General features: G+C 40.5%; 1 protein-coding gene across 2 annotated transcripts; it reads left to right on the top strand.

Moving 5' to 3' along the window:
• The first annotated feature begins 1815 nt into the window (after positions 1–1815).
• Positions 1816–25795, top strand: LOC135508893 (43 kDa receptor-associated protein of the synapse-like). 2 transcript variants are annotated; one of them, XM_064929109.1, is made up of 8 exons: positions 1816–2043; positions 13273–13452; positions 13900–14070; positions 17055–17213; positions 23912–24010; positions 24260–24436; positions 24667–24866; positions 25723–25795. In XM_064929109.1, exons 1-8 carry the CDS (start codon positions 1816–1818, stop codon positions 25793–25795), a joined length of 1287 nt encoding a protein of 428 aa, XP_064785181.1. The 2 variants fall into 2 exon arrangements, with proteins under 2 accessions (XP_064785181.1, XP_064785182.1); XM_064929110.1 differs by lacking the exon at positions 24260–24436 and having other exon boundaries at positions 1852–2043.
• Positions 25796–27982: the final 2187 nt, after the last annotated feature.

Below are 27982 nucleotides of genomic sequence, written 5' to 3'. Positions count from 1 at the left end.
AAGGCTCTGAGTGATCCCATCGATGTGTTTAAGGAGGCTGTTCAACTGAAACCCAAGGCCAGTAATATGTCGGACTTTGTGAACTATTCTGAGCATCAGTTGCTGACACCAGGGTGAGGGTTAAAGTGGGGGTTGTAGTGGCTGTGCGTGTGTGCCTCCAGTCCACTAGACCCACCCACAGGAATGAGTGATCAGCCAGCCACTAGGAGTAGTTTGTTTGACAAGCTGCACCTCCAATGTTGTGAAATAACTTTGCTTATAGCTGTTGCTCTCCTCCCCACGGTTTGAGTGAGATGCCCAGTTCAGACCCCCCCCCTCCCCACGGTTTGAGTGAGATGCCCAGTTCAGACCCCCCCCCTCCCCACGGTTTGAGTGAGATGCCCAGTTCAGACCCCCCTCCCCACGGTTTGAGTGAGATGCCCAGTTCAGACCCCCCCTCCCCCACGGTTTGAGTGAGATGCCCAGTTCAGACCCCCCTCCCCACGGTTTGAGTGAGATGCCCAGTTCAGACCCCCCCCCCCACGGTTTGAGTGAGATGCCCAGTTCAGACCCCCCCTCCCCACGGTTTGAGTGAGATGCCCAGTTCAGACCCCCCCCCCACGGTTTGAGTGAGATGCCCAGTTCAGACCCCCCCTCCCCACGGTTTGAGTGAGATGCCCAGTTCAGACCCCCCTCCCCACGGTTTGAGTGAGATGCCCAGTTCAGACCCCCCCTCCCCACGGTTTGAGTGAGATGCCCAGTTCAGACCCCCCCTCCCCACGGTTTGAGTGAGATGCCCAGTTCAGATCCATTTCTGGGTGTAGCTCTATGCATTTTCTGACGGCTGGGATGTGGAGGTAACGTTTTAACTTCAGTCAGAGTTTGGATGAAAGGTTGAGGTCTTTCTGTGAGGAGGGTGTAGCGTCTCCTATCGGGACCTTGGATCTGTGAACAGAGGACAGAGCAGGATTCCTATAGTGACACATGGTCCAGAGTGACAGGGACATCTGCTGCAGCGCCAGCCCAGGGACAGGGAAGGGGGGACACTGGGGCGCTGGACATTCCTTTCACAGGGGTGCGGAGGGAGCAGATATTCTGGGATACCGCTGCCAGCACTTCGCAGGGAGACGTGTTTCTGCAGCGTTTTTCGAAAGCAGAATTTCTTCGGGAAGTGAACTGTGAACTCTTAAAGGTGTTACTGTTGGATCGAGGAAGTAGGGAGGGACACGTTTGGTTTTCCTTTCGCCTCGTCCTCAACGTGATTAGGTATGAAGGTGTTAGTTGGCTGGTCCTTTAAAGTCCTGGATCCAGTTTCCTCCCAGTCATCCTGACCCGTCGCCTGCCGGAGCTGAGAGAGTTGGATCAGAGAGAGCGATATAGAGACCTACTGGATCAGAGAGAGAGATATATAGAGACCTACTGGATCAGAGAGAGAGATATAGAGACCTACTGGATCAGAGAGAGAGATATAGAGACCTAGAGAGAGATATAGAGACCTACTGGATCAGAGAGAGAGATATAGAGACCTACTGGATCAGAGAGAGAGATATAGAGACCTACTGGATCAGAGAGAGAGATATAGAGACCTACTGGATCAGAGAGAGAGGCCTAGTACCACATAGACGAACGTCAGAGAATCGTAGATCGTTAGAGGATCCTTAGTCTTTACGACCAGATCTTTCTTAATGTAACTCACTGTACATGGGCAAGGATCTACTTTCTTAACATAACCCACTGTACATGGGCAAGGAACTACTTTCTTAACGTAACTCACTGTACATGGGCAAGGATCTACTTTCTTGGTCCTCCACTGAAAGCCAAACAACACCTAAACGGATGAATATTTTTATGAGGCACCTCCTTGTAGCAGAGATGGGCCAGGACCAAACCAAGCAGCAGGTAGAGAAAGGCTTAAAGCTGTACCAGGCCAATCAGACTGACAAAGCCCTGCATGTCTGGACCAAGGTGCTGGAGAAGACCTCAGACCCCGGGGGGAAGTTCAGAGTGCTGGGCTGTCTCATCACCGCCCACTCTGAGATGGGGAAGTATAAAGAGATGCTCAAGGTAAAACAGAGAGAGAGAGAGAGTCCCTGTCAAATTTACTAGCCATGTTGAAGTAGATGTTTTCTCATTTCTCATCAGTTCAACATACTGTTATTGAAGTGTTGAGATGTTAGCTATTTGGGCAGCATGTCACACAGTTGTAGACACATTCCACATCCTGATTGAACAGTTGATATTAGGCATTAGCTGAGTTAGACAAAAAACTATTTCATAGGATAGACTTTGTAGTATGATCCTCTGATTTCCTCCAAGTCCTGTATGTATGATGTAAAGGATATCTTGAAGTGTCCATCTTTTGGGATTATAACACAGCACTATCAATTTTATAGCAGCAAGGGATGGAACTGAAATTATTTTCCAATCGTTTTGTTCTGAACAGAACCCCCCCATAAAAAGCTTTTACGTTCCACTGTTCCAACCAAAAAAATAATGCTATGAACCGGTTTGAAAAAACGAAACAGAAAGTACCGGTTTATATCGTTCCTTGCTGTTCCTTTTTTAACCCGAAATCAACAGTTGTTTACATTTATCTCATTAAATTACTTATTAATGAAGCCGGCAAGCTAGTTGTTTAGACCAATCAGTGCAGATGGAGCCGGCAAGCTAGTTGTTCAGATGCATGATGGACACACAAGTGTAGTCTATGGAGCAAGACGCAACTGAAGTTTTTCAGGTGAGGAGAGAGCAAGAAGGGGTTGAGGAGGAGGCTTGTAGTGTTAAAGGGTAGCTTCCGTCCTTCTCCTCGCCCCTACCTGGGCCCGAACCAGGGACCCTCTGCGTACATCAACAACTACCTCCCACGAAGCATCGTTACCCATCGCTCCACAAAAGCCACGGCCCTTGCAGAGCAAAGGGGGAACAACTACTTCAAGGTCTCAGAGCGAGGGACGTCACCAATTGAAACACTATTAGCTCTCACCCCGCTAACTAGCTAGCCATTTCACACCGGTTACTCTGGGCATCTTGTTATGACTTCGTTACCTGAATTAGGTCTACAGAATTATACCTAAGAGGAGCGGCTTCTATGGAGGAACGTTGAATAGCTAGCTAACACGCTTGTGTGTCCAGAGCAACTCCAGTCACTTTAATAATGGAAAATGTATGTAAAAAATGTATCACTAGCCACTTTAAACAATACCACTTAATATAATGTTTACATGCCCTGCATTGCTCATCTCATATGTATATACTGTACTAGATACCACCTACTGCATCTTGCCTATGCCGTTCTATACCATCACTCATTCATATATCTTTATGTACATATTCTTCATCCCTTTACACTTGTGTGTATAAGGTAGTTGTTGTGAAATTGTTAGGTTAGATTACTCGTTGGTTATTACTGCATTGCCGGAACTAGAAGCAAAAGCATTTCACTACACTCACATTAACATCTGCTAACCATGTGTATGTGACAAAATAAGATTTGATTTGAACTAAAAACACTTCCTTTTTGTAGTTAATAAATCCAACATGAAACATGGTAACTGGGCCTGTAGTATCCTTAACTAGCATTTCAAAAGGTGAATCCGTTCTTCTCAAGCTAATAAATCATCGCTCTTCCTATTTACTGAATAATAATTGTAATGTCTGGTCAGTAGCCTGTGCTTCAGAGGGGGGAGGGGCATGGAGCCTACACACACGGGGCAAAGCTTTTCAGCTGACAGGCAGACACTGGAATAAGTTACTGAGTGACAGAGTGAGGGCTTTGCTTAGGTGCTTTGTTGCATTTTTTTGTGGGTCTGAAAAAAATGCCTGGAATGAAAAAGACGGTTATGTTCCGGAACAGTATGGATCACTTTCGTACCCGGTTCCATTTCTGTTCTTATGCAGATTTTCAGTTCTGTTCCTTGAACCAGTTCCAAGAATGCATGGGGTTTTAAACTGAAATGGCAGTACATCTGCTGTGAGGTTGTGTGGAGAGATATGATGATGGATATGATGAGTGGATGCTGCTGTTGTCAGTAATTTAATGTGTCATCGTGGTGGATGCCAGGGGGCAGAGTGATCGAGATACGTTCTCCAGCTCTTCCATTGCAGCATTTCAACAATGATGAAAGAACATGGTGTTGTTTCAAACCTCTCCTCCTGGGATTATCCATAGAAATAGATCGGACTAGAATAGACAAAGCCCCTCAGACCATGTCTGAGTATATAATATCTGACTGTAGTACATTCTATTTCTATGGCGTTATCTAAACTGAACCCTGAGGAGCATCAGGGGGTTAATGTGTGGCTTCCATAGGATACAGGCGACTGGGGGCACAGAGAAAGCCTTGCAACCAGAGCTCGGATGTGGGCCTTGTTGACATAAAACTCCCTACTCTCTCCTGTACACACTGCTTAATGAATACTTCATTAAGTTAGTTACCGGGCCCCAAAACGGGAGACTGTGAGTTGAAACTTGAACTTCTGAAGCTTCTTAACTCTTATGTGTTAAGGGTGACTAAATTGTTCTATATACAGTATTTAGGTACATGACATAATTTTATCAATAAATAAATAAATCTACATTGTGTATATAGTGTTAGTTATCTACATTGTGTCTATAGCGTTAGTTATCTATATTGTGTCCATAGTGTTCGTTATCTACATTGTGTCTGTAGTGTTAGTTATCTACATAGTGTCTATAGTGTTAGTTATCTACGTTGTGTCCACAGTGTTAGTTATCTACAATGTGTCCATAGTGTTATCCACAGTGTGTCTCCAGTGTTAGTTATCTATATTGTGTCCATAGTGTTAGTTATCTATATTGTGTCTATAGTGTTAGTTATCTACATTGTGTCCATGGTGTTATCTACATTGTGTCCATAGTGTTATCCACATTGTGTCTCCAGTGTTAGTTATCTAGATTGGGTCCATAGTGTTAGATATCCACGTTGTGTCTATAGTGTTAGTTATCTACATTGTGTTTATGGTTTTAGTTATCTACAATGTGTCCATAGTGTTAGTTATCTATATTGTGTATATAGTGTTTGTTATCTACATTGTGTCTCCAGTGTTAGTTATCAACATTGTGTCCATAGTGTTAGTTATCTACATTGTGTCTTTAGTGTTAGTTATCTACATTGTGTTTATGGTTTTAGTTATCTACAATGTGTCCATAGTGTTAGTTATTTATATTGTGTCTATAGTGTTATCTACATTGTGTCCATAGTGTTAGTTATCTACATGGTGTTTATGCTTTTAGTTATCTATAATGTGTCCATAGTGTTAGTTATCTATATTGTGTTTATAGTGTTATCTATGTTGTGTCCACAGTGTTAGTTATCTACATTGTGTCCACAGTGTTAGTTATCTACATTGTGTCTATAGTGTTATCTACATTGTGTCCACAGTGTTAGTTATCTACATTGTGTCCATAGTGTCAGTTATCTACGTTGTGTCTATAGTGTTCGTTATCTACATTGTGTCTATAGTGTTCGTTATCTACATTGTGTCCATAGTGTTAGTTATCTACATTGTGTCCATAGTGTTAGTTATCTAGATTGTGTCTATAGTCTTATCGACATTGTGTCCACAGTGTTAGTTATCTACATTGTGTCTATAGTGTTATCTACGTTGTGTCCACAGTGTTAGTTATCTACATTGTGTCCATAGTGTCAGTTATCTACATTGTGTCCATAGTGTTAGTTATCTACAATGTGTCCATAGTGTTAGTTATCTACATTGTGTCCATAGTGTTAGTTATCTACATTGTGTCCATAGTGTTAGTTATCTAGATTGTGTCCATAGTGTTAGTTATCAACATTGTGTCTATAGTGTTAGTTATCTACATTGTGTCTATAGTGTTATCTACATTGTGTCTATAGTGTTAGTTATCTCCATTGTGTCCATAGTGTTAGTTATCTACATTGTGTCTATAGGGTTAGTTATCTACATTGTGTCTATAGTGTTATCTACGTTGTGTCCACAGTGTTAGTTATCTACATTGTGTCTATAGGGTTAGTTATCTACATTGTGTCTATAGTGTTATCTACGTTGTGTCTATAGTGTTAGTTATCTACATTGTGTCCATAGTGTTAGTTATCTACATTGTGTCCATAGTGTTAGTTATCTACATTGTGTCTATAGTGTTATCTACGTTGTGTCTATAGTGTTAGTTATCTACATTGTGTACATAGTGTTTGTTATCTAGATTGTGTCCATAGTGTTAGGTATATACATTGTGTCTATAGTTTAGTTATCGACATTGTGTCCACAGTGTTAGTTATCTACATTGTGTCCATAGTGTTAGTTATCAACATTGTGTCCATAGTGCTATCTACATTGTGGCTATAGTGTTAGTTATCTACATTGTGTCTATAGTGTTAGTTATCTACATTGTGTCCATAGTGTTTGTTATCTACATTGTGTCCATAGTGTTAGGTATATACATTGTGTCTATAGTTTAGTTATCGACATTGTGTCCACAGTGTTAGTTATCTACATTGTGTCCATAGTGTTCGTTATCTACATTGTGTCCACAGTGTTATTTATCTACATTGTGTATATAGTGTTAGTTATCTACATTGTATTTATACGGTTAGTTATCTACATTGTGTCTATAGTGTTAGTTATCTATATTGTGTCCATAGTGCTATCTACATTATGTCTATAGTGTTAGTTATCTACATTGTGTCCATAGTGTTATCTAGATTGTGTCCATAGTGTTAGTTATCTACATGATGTCTATAGTGTTAGTTATCTACATTGTGTCTTTAGTGTTATCTACATTATGTCTATAGTGTTAGTTATCTACATTGTGTCTGTAGTGTTAGTTATCTACATTGTGTCCACAGTGTTAGTTATCTACATTGTGTCCATAGTGTTAGTTATCTACAATGTGTCCATAGTGTTATCTACATTGTATTTATACGGTTAGTTATCTACATTGTGTCTATAGTGTTATTTATCTACATTGTGTCTATAGAGTTAGTTATGTACAGTGGGGCAAAAAAATATTTAGTCAGCCACCTATTGTGCAAGTTCTCCCACTTAAAAAGATGTTATCAACAGAGTGTTAGCCTAGTTATCAACATTGTGTCCATAGTGTTAGTTATCTACATTGTGTCTTTAGTGTTAGTTATCTACGTTGTGTTTATGGTTTTAGTTATCTACAATGTGTCCATAGTGTTAGTTATTTATATTGTGTCTATAGTGTTATCTACAATGTGTCCATAGTGTTAGTTATTTATATTGTGTCTATAGTGTTATCTACATTGTGTCTATAGTGTTATCTACATTGTGTCCATAGTGTTAGTTATCTACATGGTGTTTATGGTTTTAGTTATCTACAATGTGTCCATAGTGTTAGTTATCTATATTGTGTCTATAGTGTTATCTACGTTGTGTCTATAGTGTTAGTTATCTGCATTGTGTCCATAGTGTTAGTTATCTACATTGTGTCTATAGTGTTACCTACGTTGTGTCTATAGTGTTAGTTATCTAGATTGTGTCCATAGAGTTAGTTATCAACATTGTGTCTATAGTGTTAGTTATCTACATTGTGTCCATAGTGTTAGTTATCTACATTGTGTCCATAGTGTTAGTTATCTACATTGTGTCCATAGTGTTAGTTATCTAGATTGTGTCCATAGTGTTAGTTATCAACATTGTGTCTATAGTGTTAGTTAATAACATTGTGTCTATAGTGTTATCTACGTTGTGTCTATAGTGTTAGTTATCTCCATTGTGTCCATAGTGTTAGTTATCTACATTGTGTCTATAGTGTTAGTTATCTCCATTGTGTCCATAGTGTTAGTTATCTACATTGTGTCCATAGTTTTAGTTATCTACGTTGTGTCTATAGTGTTAGTTATCTACATCGTGTTTATGGTTTTAGTTATCTTCAATGTGTCTATAGTGTTAGTTATCTACATTGTGTCCATAGTGTTAGTTATCTACATTGTGTCCATAGTGTTAGTTATCTTCATTGTGTCCATAGTGTTAGTTATCTACATTGTGTCCATAGTGTTAGTTATCTACATTGTGTCTATAGTTTTAGTTATCTACGTTGTGTCCATAGTGTTAGTTATCTCCATTGTGTCCATAGTGTTAGTTATCTACATTGTGTCTATAGTGTTAGTTATCTACATTGTGTCTATAGTGTTATCTACGTTGTGTCCATAGTGTTAGTTATCTACATTGTGTCCATAGTGTTAGTTATCTACATTGTGTCCATAGTGTTAGTTATCTACAATGTGTCCATAGTGTTAGTTATCTACATTGTGTCCATAGTGTTAGTTATCTACATTGTGTCATAGTGTTAGTTATCTACATTGTGTCTATAGGGTTAGTTATCTACATTGTGTCTATAGTGTTATCTACGTTGTGTCTATAGTGTTAGTTATCTACATTGTGTCCATAGTGTTAGTTATCTACATTGTGTCCATAGTGTTAGTTATCTACATTGTGTCTATAGTGTTATCTAATTGTGTCTATAGTGTTAGTTATCTACATTGTGTCCATAGTGTTAGTTATCTACATTGTGTCCATAGTTAGTTATCTACATTGTTCTATAGTGTTAGTTATCTACATTGTGTCATAGTGTTAGTTATCTACATTGTGTACATAGTGTTTGTTATCTAGATTGTGTTTATAGTGTTAGTTATCTACATTGTGTCTATAGTTTAGTTATCGACATTGTGTCCACAGTGTTAGTTATCTACATTGTGTCCATAGTGTTAGTTATCAACATTGTGTCCATAGTGCATAGTGTTAGTTATCTACATTATGGCTATAGTGTTAGTTATCTACATTGTGTCTTTAGTGTTATTATCTACATTGTGTATATAGTGTTAGTTATCTACATTGTGTCCATAGTGTTAGTTATCTACATTGTATTTATACAATGGTTAGTTATCTACATTGTGTTTATAGTGTTAGTTATCCCATTGTGTCCATAGTGTTATTTATCTACATTATGTCTATAGTGTTAGTTATCTACATTGTGTCCATAGTGTTATTTAGTGTGTCCATAGTGTTGCAAGTTCTCCACATTAAAATGATCTATAGTGTTAGTTATCAACATTGTGTCTTTAGTGTTAGTTATCTACATTGTGTCTTTAGTGTTAGTTATCTACGTTGTGTCTTAGTTTTAGTTATCTACATTGTGTCCACAGTGTTAGTTATTTACATTGTGTCCATAGTGTTGTTATCTACAATGTGTCCATAGTGTTATCTACATTGTATTTATACGTGTTAGTTATCTACATTGTGTCTATAGTGTTAATTATCTACATTGTGTCTATAGTGTTAATTATCTACATTGTGTCTGTAGTTGTTATCTACATTGTGTCCATAGTTTTAGTTATCTACATTGTGTCCATAATGTTATTTATCTACGTTGTTTCCATAGTGTTAGTTATGTTACAGTGGGGCAAAAAATGATTTAGATCTATTGTAAAGTGGCTGTTCCACTGATTGTGAATTCACCAAGTTCTCCCACTTAAAAAGATGTAAGGGCCTAGTTATCAACATTGTGTCCATAGTGTTAGTTATCTACATTGTGTCTTTAGTGTTAGTTATCTACATTGTATTTATGGTTTTAGTTATCTACATTGTGTCCATAGTGTTAGTTATTTATATTGTGTCTATAGTGTGTTATCTACATTGTGTCCATAGTGTTAGTTATCTACATTGTGTCTATAGTGTTAATTATCTACATTGTGTCCATAGTGTTATCTACATTGTGTCCATAGTGTTAGTTATCTACATGGTGTTTATGGTTTTTGTTATCTACAATGTGTCCATAGTGTTAGTTATCTCCATTGTGTCCATAGTGTTATCTACATTGTGTCTATAGTGTTAGTTATCTCCATTGTGTCCATAGTGTTAGTTATCTACATTGTGTCCTAGTGTTGTTATCTACGTTGTGTCTATAGTGTTAGTTATCTAGATTGTGTCCATAGTTTTAGTTATCTTCATTGTGTCTATAGTGTTAGTTATCTACATTGTGTCCATAGAGTTAGTTATCAACATTGTGTCTATAGTGTTAGTTATCTACATTGTGTCCATAGTGTTAGTTATCTAGATTGTGTCCATAGTGTTAGTTATCAACATTGTGTCTATAGTGTTAGTTATCTACATTGTGTCTATAGTGTTATCTACGTTGTGTCTATAGTGTTAGTTATCTCCATTGTGTCCATAGTGTTAGTTATCTACATTGTATCTATAGTGTTAGTTATCTCCATTGTGTCCATAGTGTTAGTTATCTTCATTGTGTCCATAGTGTTAGTTATCTACGTTGTGTCTATAGTGTTAGTTATCTACATCATGTTTATGGTTTTAGTTATCTTCAATGTGTCTATAGTGTTAGTTATCTACATTGTGTCCATAGTGTTAGTTATCTGCATTGTGTCTGTAGTGTTAGTTATCTACATTGTGTCCGTAGTGTTAGTTATCTACAATGTGTCCATAGTGTTCGTTATCTACATTGTGTCCATAGTTTTAGTTATCTACAATGTGTCCATAGTGTTAGTTATCTACGTTGTTTCCATAGTGTTAAAGGTGTGTTAAAGGATAAAGAAATCCTTCTCACCCCCCCTTAAATGATTTAGATGCACTATTGTAAAGTGGCTGTTCCACTGATGTCAGAAGGTGAATTCACCAATTTGTAAGTCGCTCTGGATAAGAGCGTCTGCTAAATGACTTAAATGTAATGTAATGTAAATGTGTTAGTTATCTACATTGTGTCCATAGTGTTAGTTTTCTACATTGTGTCTATAGTGTTATCTACATTGTATTTATACGGTTAGTTATCTACATTGTGTCTATAGTGTTAGTTATGTACAGTGGGGCAACAAAGTATTTAGTCAGCCTCCAATTGTGCAAGTTCTCCCACTTAAAAAGATGAGAGGCCTAACTTTCATCATAGGTACACTTCACCTATGACAGACAAAATGAGGGGGAAAAAATCCAGAAAATCACATTGTAGGATTTTTAATGAATTTATTTGCAAATTATGGTGGAAAATACGTTTTGGTCAATAACAAAAGTTTATCTCAATACTTTGTTATATACACTTTGATGGCAATGACAGAGGTCAAACATTTTCTGTAAGTCTTCACAAGGTTTACACACACTGTTGCTGGTATTTTGGCCCATTCCTCTATGCAGATCTCCTCTAGAGCAGTGATGGTTTGGGGCTGTTGCTGGGCAACACGGACTTTCAACTCCCTCCAAAGATTTTCTATGGGGTTGAGATCTGGAGACTGGCTTGGCCACTCCATGACCTTGAAATGCTTCTTACGAAGCCACTCCTTGTTGCCCGGGCGGTGTGTTTGGGATCATTGTCAAACTGAAAGACCCAGCCACGTTTCATCTTCAATGCCCTTGCTGATGGAGGGAGGATTTCACTGAAAATCTCACGATACATGGCCCCATTCATTCTTTTCTTTACACGGATCAGTCGTCCTGGTCCCTTTGCAGAAAAACAGCCCCAAAGCATGATGTTTCCACCCCCATGCTTCACAGTAGGTATGGAGTTCTTTGGATGCACCTCAGCATTCTTTGTCCTCCAAACACGACGAGTTTTTACCAAAAAGTTCTATTTTGGTTTCATCTGACCATATGACATTCTCCCAATCTTCTTCTGGATCATCCAAATGCTCTCTAGCAAACTTCAGACGGGCCTGGACATGTACTGGCTTAAGCAGGGGGACACGTCTGGCACTGCAGGATTTGAGTCCCTGGCGGCGTAGTGTGTTACTGATGGAAGGCTTTGTTACTTTGGTCCCAGCTCCCTGCAGGTCATTCACTAGGTCCCCCCGTGTGGTTCTGGGATTTTTGCTCACCGTTCTTGTGATCATTTTGACCCCATGGGGTGAGATCTTGCGTGGAGCCCCAGATCGAGGGAGATTATCAGTGGTCTTGTATGTCTTCCATTTCCTAATAATTGCTCCCACATTTGATTTCTTCAAACCAAGCTGCTTACCTATTGCAGATTCAGTCTTCCCAGCCTGGTGCAGGTCTACACTTTTGTTTCTGGTGTCCTTTGACAGCTCTTTGGTCTTAATTATAGTGGAGTTTGGAGTGTGACTGTTTGAGGTTGTGGACAGGTGTCTTTTATGCTGATATCAAGTTCAAACAGGTGCCATTAATACAGGTATGCCGAGTGGAAGACAGAGGAGCCTCTTAAATAAGAAGTTACAGGTCTGTGAGAGCCAGAAATCTTGTTTGTTTGGAGGTGACCAAATACTGATTTTCCACCATAATTTGCAAATTATGGGCAGCCAGCTTGAGTAGCCTAGTGGTTAGAGCATTAGACTAGTAACCGGAAGGTTGCAAGTTCAAATCCCGAGCTGACAAGGTGCAAATCTGTTGTTCTGCCCCTGAACAGGCCGTTAACCCACTGTTCCCAGGCTGTCATTAAAAATAAGAATTTGTTCTTAACTGACTTGTCTAGTTATAAATGAAAAATAAATTCATTAAAAATCCTACAATGTGATTTTCTGGTTTTTTTTTCTTCTCATTTTGTCTGTCATAGTTGAAGTGTACCTATGATGAAAATTACAGGCCTCTCTCATCTTTTTAAGTGGGAGAACTTACACAATTGGTGGCTGACTAAATACTTTTTTGCCCCACTGTACATTGTGTCCATAGTGTTAGTTATCTACATTGTGTCCATAGTGTTAGTTATCTACATTGTGTCCATAGTGTCAGTTATCTACATTGTGTCCATAGTGTCAGTTATCTACATTGTGTCTCCAGTGTTAGTTATCTCCATTGTGTCTGTAGTGTTAGTTATCTACATTGTGTCCATAGTGTTAGTTATCAACATTGTGTCCATAGTGTTTGTTATCTACATTGTGTCTGTAGTGTTAGTTATCTACATTGTGTCCATAGTGTTAGTTATCAACATTGTGTCCATAGTGTTAGTTATCAACATTGTGTCCATAGTGTTAGTTATCTGCATTGTGTCTCCAGTGTTAGTTATCTACATTGTGTCCATAGTGTTAGTTATCAACATTGTGTCCATAGTGTTAGTTATCTACAATGTGTCTATAGTGTGTACCATCTATTGTGTCTCCAATGTTAGTTATCTACATTATCCATAGTGTTAGTTATCTACATTGTGTTATCTACATTGTGTCAGTGTTAGTTATCTACATTGTGTCTGTAGTGTTATCTACGTTGTGTCTATAGTGTTAGTGGTCTACATTGTGTCTATAGGGTTAATTATCTACATTGGTCCTACCTATTTTGGCCAAATCGTCCTTCATCCTCTCTCTCTCTCTCTTCCGTCAGTATGCCTTGGCCCAGATAGACACAGCCAGGGAGATGGAGGACCCAGACTACCTGACTGAGGGCTACCTGAACCTGGCTAGGAGCAACGAGAAGCTGTGTGACTTCCAGAAGACTGTGTCCTACTGTAAGACCTGCCTCAACATGCAGGGAACCACTGTCAGTCTGCAACTTAACGGACAGGTGGGTCTCAGCAATAATATATAATCATATTATAATACTGTAATACATTCTGTTTTGCCTTATTTCCTGTTGCCAAACAAAACAGGACACATACATAATGGTGGCAGAAAACAAAACAACACAACAATAAACAACACGTTCTTACAGTAAGAGATAAAACAACAGGAAAATAAAGAGAATGGGGCGTCTGGGATGTCTGGGACCTCTGGGACGTCTGTCTGGGACCTCAAAACTCTGGGTCTGGGACCTCTGGGATGTCTGGGACCTCTGGGACCTCTGGGACGTCTGGGACCTCTGGGACCTCTGGGACGTCTGGGACCTCTGGGATGTCTGAGACCTCTGGGATGTCTGACCTCTGGGACAATGCAAATGGGAAGTCTGGGAAGTCCTGGGATACAACTTCTGCCTTGGGACCAATATGACCTTTGCCTCTACTTGTGTTTCCAGGTGTGTCTGAGCATGGGAAACGCGTTCCTGGGCGTCAGTGTGTTTCAGAAGGCTCTAGAGAGCTGGGATGTCTGGGAGAAGGCCCTGCGCTACGCCCACAACAACGATGACAAGATGCTGGAGTCTAGAGTCTGCTGCAGCCTGGGGGAACTTCTGGACATCCAGCTCAAGGTAAAGTGTCGGCAGTATGTCTCTGAGAAAATGTCCTATATTTGATATTAAGGGTCACCCGGAAGGTGGTGATTGACTACGCCAGGACAGCGGAGTCAATCACCACGCCAGGACAGCGGAGTCAATCCGGAGACACCTGAAACCCCACCTCTTCAAGGAATACCTAGGATAGGATAAAGCAATCCTTCTCACCCCCCCTTAAATGATTTAGATGCACTATTGTAAAGTGGCTGTTCCACTGATGTCAGAAGGTGAATTCACCAATTTGTAAGTCGCTCTGGATAAGAGCGTCTGCTAAATGACTTAAATGTAAAATGTAAATGTATATTACATTGCTATTACTCTGTTACGGCAGGGTAGCCTAGTGGTTAGAGTGTTGGACTAGTAACCGTTTGGTTGCAAGTTCAAATCCCCCAGCTGACAAGGTACAAATCTGTCGTTCTGCCCCTGAACAGGCAGTGAACCCACTGTTCCTAGGCCGTCATTGAAAATAAGAATTTGTTCTTTACTGACTTGCCTAGTTAAATAAAGGTTAAATAATTTATTTTTTAAAAATCCCTGATTAGATGCAATTCAACCTTGTATGTAAAAAGAGTCTTCGAAGTATTATCCATTCTCAGAAGAGTCCTCCTTCAATTCAACACAGTTATATATTTGAGGACATCTTGTCAAATGCATTTTGGTGCAAAGGCTGAGTGAGCCACGTAGGCCCTGGTCAGATGCCTGTTGTATTATATCCTGGGAGAGGCCCTGTTGTATTCTAGCCTGGTAGAGGCCTGTTGTATTCTAGCCTGGTAGAGGCCTGTTGTATTCTAGCCTGGTAGAGGCCTGTTGTATTCTAGCCTGATAGAGGCCTGTTGTATTCTCGTCCAGTAGAGGCATGTTGTATTCTAGCCTGGGAGAGGCCCTGTTGTATTCTGGTAGAGGCCAGTAGAGCCTGGCAGAGGCCTGTTGTATTCTAGCCTGGTAGAGGCCTGTTGTATTCTAGCCTGGTAGAGGCCTGTTGTATTCTAGCCTGGTAGAGGCCTGTTGTATTCTCGTCCAGTAGAGGCCTGTTGTATTCTAGCCTGGTAGAGGCCCTGTTGTATTTAGCCTAGAGGCTGTTGTATTCTAGGTAGAGGCCCTGTTGTATTCTAGCTTGGTAGAGACCTGTTGTATTCTAGCTTGGTAGAGACCTGTTATATTCTAGCTTGGTAGAGACCTGTCTGTGTAGTCGAGCCCTGTGTCTAGCCTGGTAGAGGACCTGTTTTATTCTAGCTTGGTAGAGGCCTGCCTCTGTAGTCGAGATCTGTGTCTAGCCTGGTAGAGGCCCTGTATTGTAGCCTTCTAGCCTGGTAGAGGTCCTGTTGTATTCTAGCCTGGTAGAGGCCCTGTTGTATTCTTGCCTGGTAGAGGCCCTGTTGTATTCTAGCTTGGTAGAGACCTGTTGTATTCTAGCTTGGTAGAGACCTGTCAGTGTAATCAAGTGTCTAGCCTGGTAGAGGCCCTGTTGTATTCCGTTTTGACACGTGAGATTTGTCCCAGTGATCCCTGGATTCCAAAAAGTGTATTGGTTTCAATCAGGTCCAGATGAGCTGGCGTCCGGAGAATGAAAGTTGAATCTGCTCGGCCTAATAATACAGGATAGTCCTAAACTCTCAGCGGTTATTAATTCAATGCCGGTTAGAATATTATGGCATCGAGTTAGAACGCTTATAAAGAAGTAAAGTTTATATCAAAACTGTAGTGTTGCTGATCCGGACTGTTAAATCTGGCTGTAGAACGAGTGTGTGTTTCACAGAGCTGCCCTCTTGGCCAGGACTCCCTTGTGAAAGAGAGATTCTGACCTGAATGGGATAACATGGTTCAATTAAATAAAAGTTCAATTACATTTTTAAAATGGACGCCGGCTCCTCACGGCAGCGTAGCCTAGTGGTTAGAGCGTTGAACAAGGCAGTTAACCCACTGTTCCCTGGTAGGCCGTCATTGAAAATAAGAATTTATTCTAAACTGACTTGCCTAGTTAAACTTGCCTGTTCTGTTTCCTCCCATCAGGACTATGAGAAAGCCTGTTCTTGTGTTAATTCTTCATTAGGACTATGAGAAAGCCCTGTGTTAATGATCTGTTACCCTCCCATCAGGACTATGAGAAAGCCCTGTTCTTCCCCTGTTAATGATCTGTTACCCTCCCATCAGGACTATGAGAAAGCCCTGTTCTTCCCCTGTTAATGATCTGTTACCCTCCCATCAGGACTATGAGAAAGCCCTGTTCTTCCCGTGTTAATGATCTGTTACCCTCCCATCAGGACTATGAGAAAGCCCTGTTCTTCCCCTGTTAATGATCTGTTACCCTCCCATTAGGACTATGAGAAAGCCCTGTTCTTCCCGTGTAAATGATCTGTTACCCTCCCATCCCAGGACTATGAGAAAGTTCTTCCCCCTGTTCTTCCCTGTTCTTCCCCTGTTAATGATCTGTTACCCTCCCATCAGGACTATGAGAAAGCCCTGTTCTTCCCCTGTTAATGATCTGTTACCCTCCCATCAGGACTATGAGAAAGCCCTGTTCTTCCCGTGTTAATGATCTGTTACCCTCCCATCAGGACTATGAGAAAGCCCTGTTCTTCCCCTGTTAATGATCTGTTACCCTCCCATCAGGACTATGAGAAAGCCCTGTTCTTCCCCTGTTAATGATCTGTTACCCTCCCATCAGGACTATGAGAAAGCCCTGTTCTTCCCGTGTTAATGATCTGTTACCCTCCCATCAGGACTATGAGAAAGCCCTGTTCTTCCCGTGTTAATGATCTGTTACCCTCCCATCAGGACTATGAGAAAGCCCTGTTCTTCCCTGTTAATGTGTCCCATCAGGAATGATCTGTTATCCCTCCCATCAGGACTATGAGAAAGCCCTGTTCTTCCCGTGTTAATGATCTGTTAATGAGCCCTGTTCTTCCCCTGTTAATGAGCCCTGTTCTTCCCCTGTTAATGATCTGTTACCCTCCCATCAGGACTATGAGAAAGCCCTGTTCTTCCCGTGTAAAGCGGCTGAGCTGGTGAATGACTACGGTAAAGGCTGGAGTCTGAAGTACAGGGCCATGAGCCAGTACCACATGTCTGTAGCCTACAGGAAACTGGACCGCCTGCCTGATGCCATGGAGTGCTGTGAGGTAACGTTTATTAGTGTTGTTTATTATTAGGGGCATTGTTTATTAATCCAGTGAGTTATTATTTATTACCTACATTCCCAGAGATGATACGAGACTAGATACTGCTGTACACAAGGGTTGGGGTCGACTCCATTTCAATTGCAAAATTGCAAAAATTGCTGAAGCTGTAGACTTATATTTGGCTCACTAACTTTAAACATCAGCTATCTGAGCAGCTAACCGATCGCTGCAGCTGTACATAGTCCATCTGTAAATAGCCCATCCAACTACCTACCTCATCCCCATATTGTTTTATTTACTTTTCTGCTCTTTTGCACACCAGTATTTCCAGTATTTCTACTTGCACATCATCATCTGCTCATCTGTCACTCCAGTGTTAATCTGCTAAATTGTAATTATTTTGCTACTATGGCCTATTTATTGCCTCACCTCCTCACGCCATTTGCACACATTGTATATAGACTTTATTTTTTTTTCTATTGTGTTACTGACTGTACGCTTGTTTATTCCATGTGTAACTCTGTTGTTGTTGTTTGTGTCACATTGCTTTGCTTTATCTTGGCCAGGTCACAGTTGTAAATGAGAACTTGTTCAACTGGCCACCTGGTTAAATAAAGGTGTTCTCAACTAGCCTACCTGGTTAAATAAAGATGTTCTCAACTAGCCTACCTGGTTAAATAAAGGTGTTCTCAACTGGCCTACCTGGTTAAATAAAGATGTTCTCAACTGGCCTACCTGGTTAAATAAAGGTGTTCTCAACTGGCCTACCTGGATAAATAAAGGTGTTCTCCACTGGCCTACCTGGTTAAATAAAGGTGTTCTCAACTAGCCTACCTGGTTAAATAAAGATGTTCTCAACGGAGGTCAACGGAAAGTTCAATTCAAAGGTGACGGTAGTGGTAGGTGAGTTCAGAAACCACCGTGATATATTCTGCTATTCTGTACCATGTGCAACTCAATATTAGGAAAGTGTTCTTAATGTTTTCTACACTTAGTTGTGTGTCTTTGTGTTAGAGAGTGACAGACCGTATCAGTGACAGGTGCGGCCGGCATGCCAGGCAGAGTGTCTTTGTGTTGTACGATCTTAGACCTCTGGGTATAAATATGCTGCCTCTGGTTTAAAGTGTTCATTAACACAGAGGGGACAGAGTTAACTGTAATACTTTACTGGAGAGACAGAGAAATACCTTGATGTCACTGCTAAGGACTGCAGGAGTGGTGGTTGGGTAGTAGCAGAGCAGTGGGGAGGGGTATCCCAAATAGCGCTATATTCCCTGTATAGAGCCCTACATTTGACCATAGCCCTGTAGGGCTCTATACAGGGAATAGGGTTCCATTTGCATACCATAGCCCTGTAGGGCTCTATATAGGGAACAGGGTTCCATTTGACCATAGCCCTGTAGGGCTCTATATAGGGAATAAGGTTCCATTTGACCATAGCCCTGTAGGGCTCTATACAGGGAATAGGGTTCCATTTGACCATAGCCCTGTAGGGCTCTATACAGGGAATAGGGTTCCATTTGACCATAGCCCTGTTCCAGGGCCCTATATAGGGAATAGGGTTCCATTTGACCATAGCCCCGTAGGGCTCTATATAGGGAATAGGGTTCCATTTGACCATAGCCCCGTAGGGCTCTATATAGGGAATAGGGTGCCAATGGGGAGTGTTGTTACAGATTTATCACCGCTGTTCTGCTGAATAGATTTAGCTCCAACACATTTCATTCATCCTGTCATAGTTAGAATACATCTGACCAAGGAAAGAATTCATCCTGGAGTAAAAACAACAGCAGCCCTCAGTTAGCAGGCCTTAGTTAGCAGCCCTCAGTTAGCAGCCTTCAGTTAGCAGCCCTCAGTTAGCAGCCCTCAGTTATCAGCCTTCAGTTAGCAGCCCTCAGTTAGCAGCCCTCAGTTAGCAGCCCTCAGTTAGCAGCCTTCAGTTATCAGCCTTCAGTTAGCAGCCCTCAGTTATCAGCCTTCAGTTAGCAGCCCTCAGTTAGCAGCCCTCAGTTAGCAGCCCTCAGTTAGCAGTCTTCAGTTAGCAGCCCTCAGTTATCAGCCCTCAGTTAGCAGCTCTCAGTTAGCAGTCCTCAGTTAGCAGTCTTCAGTTAGCAGCCCTCAGTTAGCAGCCTTCAGTTAGCAGCCCTCAGTTATCAGCCTTCAGTTAGCAGCTCTCAGTTAACAGTCCTCAGTTAGCAGTCCTCAGTTAGCAGTCCTCAGTTAGCAGTCCAATCAGCCCTCAGTTATCAGCCCTCAGTTAGCAGGCCATAGTTAGCAGGCCCCAGTTAGCACCTCTCAGTTAGCAGTCCTCAGTTAGCAGTCCTCAGTTAGCAGCCCAATCAGCCCTCAGTTATCAGCCCTCAGTTAGCAGGCCATAGTTAGCAGGCCCCAGTTAGCACCTCTCAGTTATCAGCCCTCAGTTAGCAGGCCATAGTTAGCAGGCCCCAGTTAGCACCTCTCAGTTAGCAGCCCTCAGTTATCAGCCTTCAGTTAGCAGGCCTCAGTTTTCCATAGAAATATAATTGACTATAATGGACATTCACGCCAATGACCTGTAATGGTAGGACTGGCAAGCCAATGTTCTGTAATGGTAGGACTGGGAAGCCAATGTTCTGTAATGGTAGGACTGGCAAGCCAATGATCTGTAATGGTAGGACTGGCAAGCCAATGATCTGTAATGGTAGGACTGGCAAGCCAATGTTCTGTAATGGTAGGACTGGCAAGCCAATGTTCTGTAATGGTAGGACTGGCAAGCCAATGATCTGTAATGGAAGGACTGGCAAGCCAATGATCTGTAATGGTAGGACTGGCAAGCCAATGTTCTGTAATGGAAGGACTGGCAAGCCAATGATCTGTAATGGTAGGACTGGCAAGCCAATGTTCTGTAATGGAAGGACTGGCAAGCCAATGTTCTGTAATGGTAGGACTGGCAAGCCAATGTTCTGTAATGGAAGGACTGGCAAGCCAATGTTCTGTAATGGTAGGACTGGCAAGCCAATGATCTGTAATGGAAGGACTGGCAAGCCAATGATCTGTAATGGAAACCAACACCATCCTATATAACTACAATGTTCTATATTGTAGGACTACAAGCCAATGTTCTGTAATGGTATACTGTCTATACACACCATCCTATATAACTACTGTCTATACTGTCTATTACACACCATCCTATATAATTACTGTCTATATTGTCTATACACACCATCCTATATAACTACTGCCTATACTGTCTATACACACCATCCTATATAACTACTGTCTATACACACCATCCTATATAACTACTGTCTATACTGTCTATACACACCATCCTATATAACTACTCCTATATAACTACTGTCTATACACACCATCCTATATAACTACTGTCTATACTATACACACCATCCTATATAACTACTGTCTATACTGTCTATACACACCATCCTATATAACTACTGTCTATACTGTCTATACACACCATCCTATATAACTACTGTCTATACTGTCTATACACACCATCCTATATAACTACTGTCTATACTGTCTATACACACCATCCTATATAACTACTGTCTACTGTCTATACACACCATCCTATATAACTACTGTCTATACACACCATCTATATAACTACTGTCTATATACACCATCCTGTATAACTACTGTCTATACACACCATCCTATATAACTACTGTCTATACTGTCTATACACACCATCCTATATAACTACTGTCTATACTGTCTATACACACCATCCTATATAACTACTGTCTACACTGTCTATACACACCATCCTATATAACTACTGTCTATACACACCATCCTATATAACTACTGTCTATACACACCATCCTATATAACTACTGTCTATACACACCATCCTATATAACTACTGTCTATACACACCATCCTGTATAACTACTGTCTATACACACCATCCTATATAACTACTGTCTATACACACCATCCTATATAACTACTGTCTATACACACCATCCTATATAACTACTGTCTATACTGTCTATACACACCATCTTTTATAACTACTGTCTATACACACCATCCCATATAACTACTGTCTATACACACCATCCTATATAACTACTGTCTATACACACCATCCTATATAACTACTGTCTATACACACCATCCTATATAACTACTGTCTATACACACCATCCTATATAACTACTGTCTATACACACCATCCTATATAACTACTGTCTATACTGTCTATACACACCATCCTATATAACTACTGTCTATACACACCATCCTATATAACTACTGTCTATACACACCATCCTATATAACTACTGTCTATACTGTCTATACACACCATCCTATATAACTACGGTCTATACACACCATCCTATATAACTACTATCTATACACACCATCCTATATAACTACTGTCATACACACCATCCTATATAACTACTGTCTATCTATACACACCATCCTATATAACTACTGTCTATACTGTCTATACACACCATCCTATATAACTACTGTCTATACACACCATCCTATATAACTACTGTCTATACACACCATCCTATATAACTACTGTCTACACTGTCTATACACACCATCCTTATATAACTACTGTCTATACTGTCTATACACACCATCCTATATAACTACTGTCTATACACACCATCCTAATGTATATAACTACTGTCTATACACACCATCCTATATAACTACTGTCTATACACACCATCCTATATAACTACGGTCTATACACACCATCCTATATAACTACTGTCTATACACACCATCCTATATAACTACTGTCTATACTGTCTATACACACCATCCTATATGTCTACTGTCTATACTGTCTATACACACCATCCTATATAACTACTGTCTATACTGTCTATACACACCATCCTATATAACTACTGTCTATACACACCATCCTATATAACTACTGTCTGTCTATATACACCATCCTATATAACTATGTCTATACTGTCTATACACACCATCCTATATAACTACTGTCTATACACACCATCCTATATAACTACTGTCTATACTGTCTATACACACCATCCTATATAACTACTGTCTATACACACCATCCTATATAACTACTGTCTATACACACCATCCTATATAACTACTGTCTATACACACCATCCTATATAACTACTGTCTATACACACCATCCTATATAACTACTGTCTATACACACCATCCTATATAACTACTGTCTATACACACCATCCTATATAACTACTGTCTATACACACCATTCTATATAACTACTGTCTATACACACCATCCTATATAACTACTGTCTATACTGTCTATACCCACCATCCTATATAACTACTATTCCTTCTATACACACCATCCTATATAACTACTGTCTATACACACCATCCTATATAACTACTGTCTATACACACCATCCTATATAACTACTGTCTATACACACCATCCTATATAACTACTGTCTACACTGTCTATACACACCATCCTATATAACTACTGTCTACACTGTCTATACACACCATCCTATATAACTACTGTCTATACACACCATCCCATATAACTACTACTGTCTATACACACCATCCTATATAACTACTGTCTATACACACCATCCTATATAACTACTGTCTATACACACCATCCTATATAACTACTGTCTATACTGTCTATACACACCATCCTATATAACTACTGTCTATACTGTCTATACACACCATCCTATATAACTACTGTCTATACACACCATCCTATATAACTACTGTCTATACACACCATCCTATATAACCATCCTATATAACATCCTGTATAACTACTGTCTATACACACCATCCTATATAACTACTGTCTATACACACCATCCTATATAACTACTGTCTACTGTCTATACACACCATCCTATATAACTACTGTCTATACACACCATCCTATATAACTACTGTCTATACACACCATCCTATATAACTACGGTCTATACACACCATCCCATATAACTACTGTCTACTGTCTATACACACCATCCTATATAACTACTGTCTATACACACCATCCTATATAACTACTGTCTATACACACCATCCTGTATAACTACTGTCTATACACACCATCCTATATAACTACTGTCTATAATGTCTATACACACCATCCTATATAACTACGGTCTATACACACCATCCTATATAACTACGGTCTATGCACACCTTAAGCATTTCACTACATCCACAATAACATGTGTACATGACCAATAACCTTAGATTTAATGTTACTTATAGCCAGCAACAGGTCAAATGCCTGGTCCATGTTAATGTCCTTAATGTTAATGTCCTCGGATGGTAAAAACAGGAGGACTTAGCTGATGGACAGTAAGGATGTGTTGTTTAGAGGTTGTGTCTTTGGTTGTGTGTTTGTTGTTCAGAGATTGTGTGTGTGTTGTTGTTAGGTTGTGTGTGTGTTGTTTAAGTTGTGTGTTGTTCAGAGGTTGTGTGTGTGTTGTTCAGAGGTTGTTTGTTTGTTGTTTACAAGTTGTGTGTGTTGTTCAGAGGTTGTGTTTGTGTTGTTCAGAGGTTGTTTGTGTGTTGTTTACAAGTTGTGTTTGTGTTGTTCAGAGGTTGTTTGAGTGTTGTTTACAAGTTGTGTGTGTTGTTCAGAGGTTGCGTGTGTGTTATTTAGAGGTTGTGTGTCACACTAAAGTGGTTCCCATCCTCCAGGAGTCCATGAAGATAGCCCTGCAGCACGGGGACCGACCTCTCCAGGCGCTGTGCTTACTGAACTTCGCTGATATCCATCGCTGCCGGAATGACGTTGATGTAAGTAACCAAATACTGTCCGTGCTACACTGTTACAGATACATGGACGTAATCTGAAGAGCAAACCATTCCTTCAATATAGTCTGGGCTTGATTCATATTATTTTCTCTCCTCCCTCTTCTCTCCCTCGTTTCCTGTTCTCTCCTCCCCTCATCTCTCGTTCCTCTTCTCCTGTTCTCTCCTCTCTCCCTCTTCTCCTGTTCTCTCTTCCCTCCTCTCCCTCACCTCCTGTTCTCTCCCCTCCTCCAGAAAGCATTGCCTCGTTATGAGTCCTCCATGTGTATAATGACAGAGATTGGGAACCGTCTTGGCCAGACCCAGGTGTACCTGGGGGTAGGGAAGTGTTGGCTCCAGAATAAAGAATTGGACAAGGCTCTGGATGCTCTGCAGCGAGCTCAGGAGTTGTCAGAAGCTTTAGGAACCAAGGTACAGTGCACATAGTTCTGAATAAATACCATGAAAATATGCTACCTTTTTGCAATTAAAACAATCATGCAACAGTCAGATGCACGTCACACTTTAGCTTGTGCTAAATTCCAGTTCTTGTCCCAATTAGCTGTGTAGCCTGAATGAGGGAATCGACTGCAGTAAGTCAGCTACGTTCAGTCTGTGTGTTGATTCTGACCCTTATATACCTCTCTCTCACTCTGTGTTAGCTGTGTAGTCTAAAGGTGCACTGTCTCAGTGAGGGGATCTACCGCAGTAAGGAGAGGCAGGAGGAGCTGAGGGAGCAGGTTGTGAAGTTCCTGCAGTGTGTGGAGGAGCTGGAGCTGTACTGTGGAATGTGTGGCGAGTCCATAGGAGAGAAGAACCAACAGCTGCAGGCTCTGCCCTGCTCTCACATCTTCCACCTCCAGTAGGTGCTCTAACGATGACCCATCTACATGTTATGTAGTCTACATATTATTACTACACGTGGCTCTCACATCTTACACCTCCAGTAGGGACTTTTGCCTTGATTAAAAATAAATCTTCTACAGGATCGGTGTCCCACCCACGGGACAATTGAGCTAATGTAGACTAATGTGATTAGCATGAGGTTGTAAGTAACAAGAACATTTCCCCGGACATAGACATATCTGATGTTTGCAGAAAGCTTAAATTAGTGTTCATCTAACTGCACTGTACAATTTACAGTCACTATTACAGTGAAATAATACCATGCTATTGTTTGAGGAGAGTGCACAATTTTGAACTTGAAAATTATTTAAGAAACCAATTAGGCATATTTGGGCAGTCCTGATAGAACATTTTGAACAGAAATGCAATGGTTCATTGAATCAGTCTAAAACTTTGCACATACACTGCTGCCATCTAGTGGCCAGACAAAATCTAAATTGCAGATGGGCTGGAATAACACATTATGGTCTTTGTCTTGCATTTCTTTGTATTATCTTTTACCAGATCTAATGTGTTATATTCTCCGACATTCATCTCACATTTTCACAAACCTCAAAGTGTTTCCTTTCAAATGGTACCAACAATATGCATATCCTTGCTTCAGGTCCTGAGCTACAGGCAGTTAGATTTGGGTATGTCATTTTAGGTCCTGAGCTACAGGCAGTTAGAGTTGGGTTTGTTATTTTAGACGAAAAATTGAAAAAAAAAAGTGGCGTATCCTTCTACATGTTTTATGTCCAGGAAATAGGGGGGGACTCTTAGGATTTGGCATGGGTCAGTTCCCAGAGTCTCTCCTTCTTCTATCCTCTCAGGTGTCTACAGAACAACGGTTCCAGGGGCTGCCCCAAATGTCGTCGGTCCTCCATGAAGCCTGGGTTTGTGTGAGGTGACGAGGCACGGTGCCTGGGACTTGAGGACACTATGTGAAGCCCCGACCTCAGTCACATAGGAGAGCCAGACTGCACTTCTGAATGGGAAGACTGCTGAACACATATCTGAATGTCCTAACTAAACTGAACACACATCTGAATGTCCTAACTAAACACATATCTGAATGTCCTAACTCAACTGATCACAGACTAAACTGATCACAGATACAGTTTGTTGACTGGCTACTGTGTTAAGAGGATGTGCCACAGAAACAGGCACTAGCCCATTACCTCTTCCCCGGGCTACTTGCTACTGACCGAGCGAGAGCTGGCTGGTAGACAAGACTAACAATCCCAGGGTGAGGACAGACAGGACTGTGTACTTCAAGACACAGTCACAGTTCAAAGGTCACCACTCCACCGGTTTTGTACAGTGAACATGTCTCCTTAGACAGATGAGGTTACAGTGATAACTTTATTACACTGTTGTACATGACTTACTGTTGTTTTTTTTGTCAGAGGGTGAGGAGGAAGAAATCCAATATACTTCTTAGTTTTGTGGACGTCTGTTTTAGATAAATCTGATAGTTTAGCATAATGTTCACTTTACTTTGGGTTAGGGTATGCTGGAAGATTCATTGCAATCATGTACTTGGAAATGATGTTAAACATTATTGTTTGGGATAAAGTGAAATCAGTAGGATTTTGGCCACACGGTCTATTATTCAAAGTTAACAAAATTGTATTTGAAATATACCCCATGGAAAGGCAAATTGAGCTATATGTTCTCTATAAATGATTTCTGTAAGTGGCTAATGGCCTTATGTCATGAGCATATTTCTGTACAACCGTTTTATCATCCGTTCTCAGTGAACTGTACGTTGTCCAATCACAGTTGAGAACACAACACTTCAACTGAAGATCATAATCACGAAGATCAAATGCTGATCAAATGGACGGTCAGGATATACTTGTGTTCTTTTGACTTTAGCGTTTGATAAAAATATAAAAACTATAAACTAGTATTTGTCCTTATTGCAGGGGTATGCAGTTTCCCCCTTTTTTTTCCAACTTACAGTAAGTTGAATTTTCACTTAGTCTCCCATTAACATCAGTGCATGACGAAGTGAAAATTGAACTCAAGTGGAAGTTAGGATTCACCCCTAAGTGACTAAGGAGCAGTTCAACCCACATGGTGTTATTAATTATTAGAGCTTGCTGAAGGCAAAGCACAACTCCAGATTTATAACATATTATTATTATTCTGCCCACTCTAGCGCTTAAACAATTTAAGCTGTAAACATGAAAACAACTTGCGAATGTGCAGACTGCCCTAGCTTAGATTGCTTGAGAACATGTTTTTGATAGCATTTATACATTTTGAACTATAATATTTAGATGAGCTCCCAATGCGTTTCAAAGAAAAATAAAAAGGTCCGTTAGACTTGATAAAGAAATGAAAACTTCTAGACCTCCTCTTTCACTGTTTAAACTATCAACTCCAAACCAGATGTTCAGACTGGCCCAACTTAGTATGAAAACTCCTTTGATAAGAAATCTGCCTATACTTTAGGAACTGTAGCCATTTCAAATGTGCATAGATTCGCATGGGTTTGAACGAGAACCATGGGGATACAGAGGCAGCTGTTCAAGAAGACCCTGCTCCTAGGACAAGCTAAAAGACTGACTTTAAAACACGCAGGCTATCCTAACTTCCTATGATTTAACATCTTTATCAAGTATAACTATATAAAATAGCACACGACTACTGATGACAACTACTGACCACGTCCATAATGTAGGGCCCAAAGATCCTGCAACCCAATCACACAACTACTGACCACAACTATCTGCTCTGGTCCGCACTATAATTATTAATAATTATAATTATTTAAATGTTCTACATTTGCATATAATACCCACCAATGGTTCAAGATAGAGACACCAAACCCATTAATAACCAGGATACCCTGTAACCTGTCAAATACTATAACCAGTCACTACCACTACCACTACTATAACCAGTCACTACCACTACTATAACCAGTCACTACATTACTATAACCTCATACCACTACTATAACCAGTCACTACCAGTTACCACTACTATAACCAGACACTACCACTACTAACCAGTCACTACCATACTATAACCAGTCACTACCACTACTAACCATTACTACTAACTATAACCAGACACTAC

Source organism: Oncorhynchus masou, chromosome 22, assembly GCF_036934945.1.
Source record: "Oncorhynchus masou masou isolate Uvic2021 chromosome 22, UVic_Omas_1.1, whole genome shotgun sequence".
NCBI lineage: Eukaryota > Metazoa > Chordata > Actinopteri > Salmoniformes > Salmonidae > Oncorhynchus > Oncorhynchus masou.
This window is presented reverse-complemented; position numbering and strand designations above follow the sequence as displayed.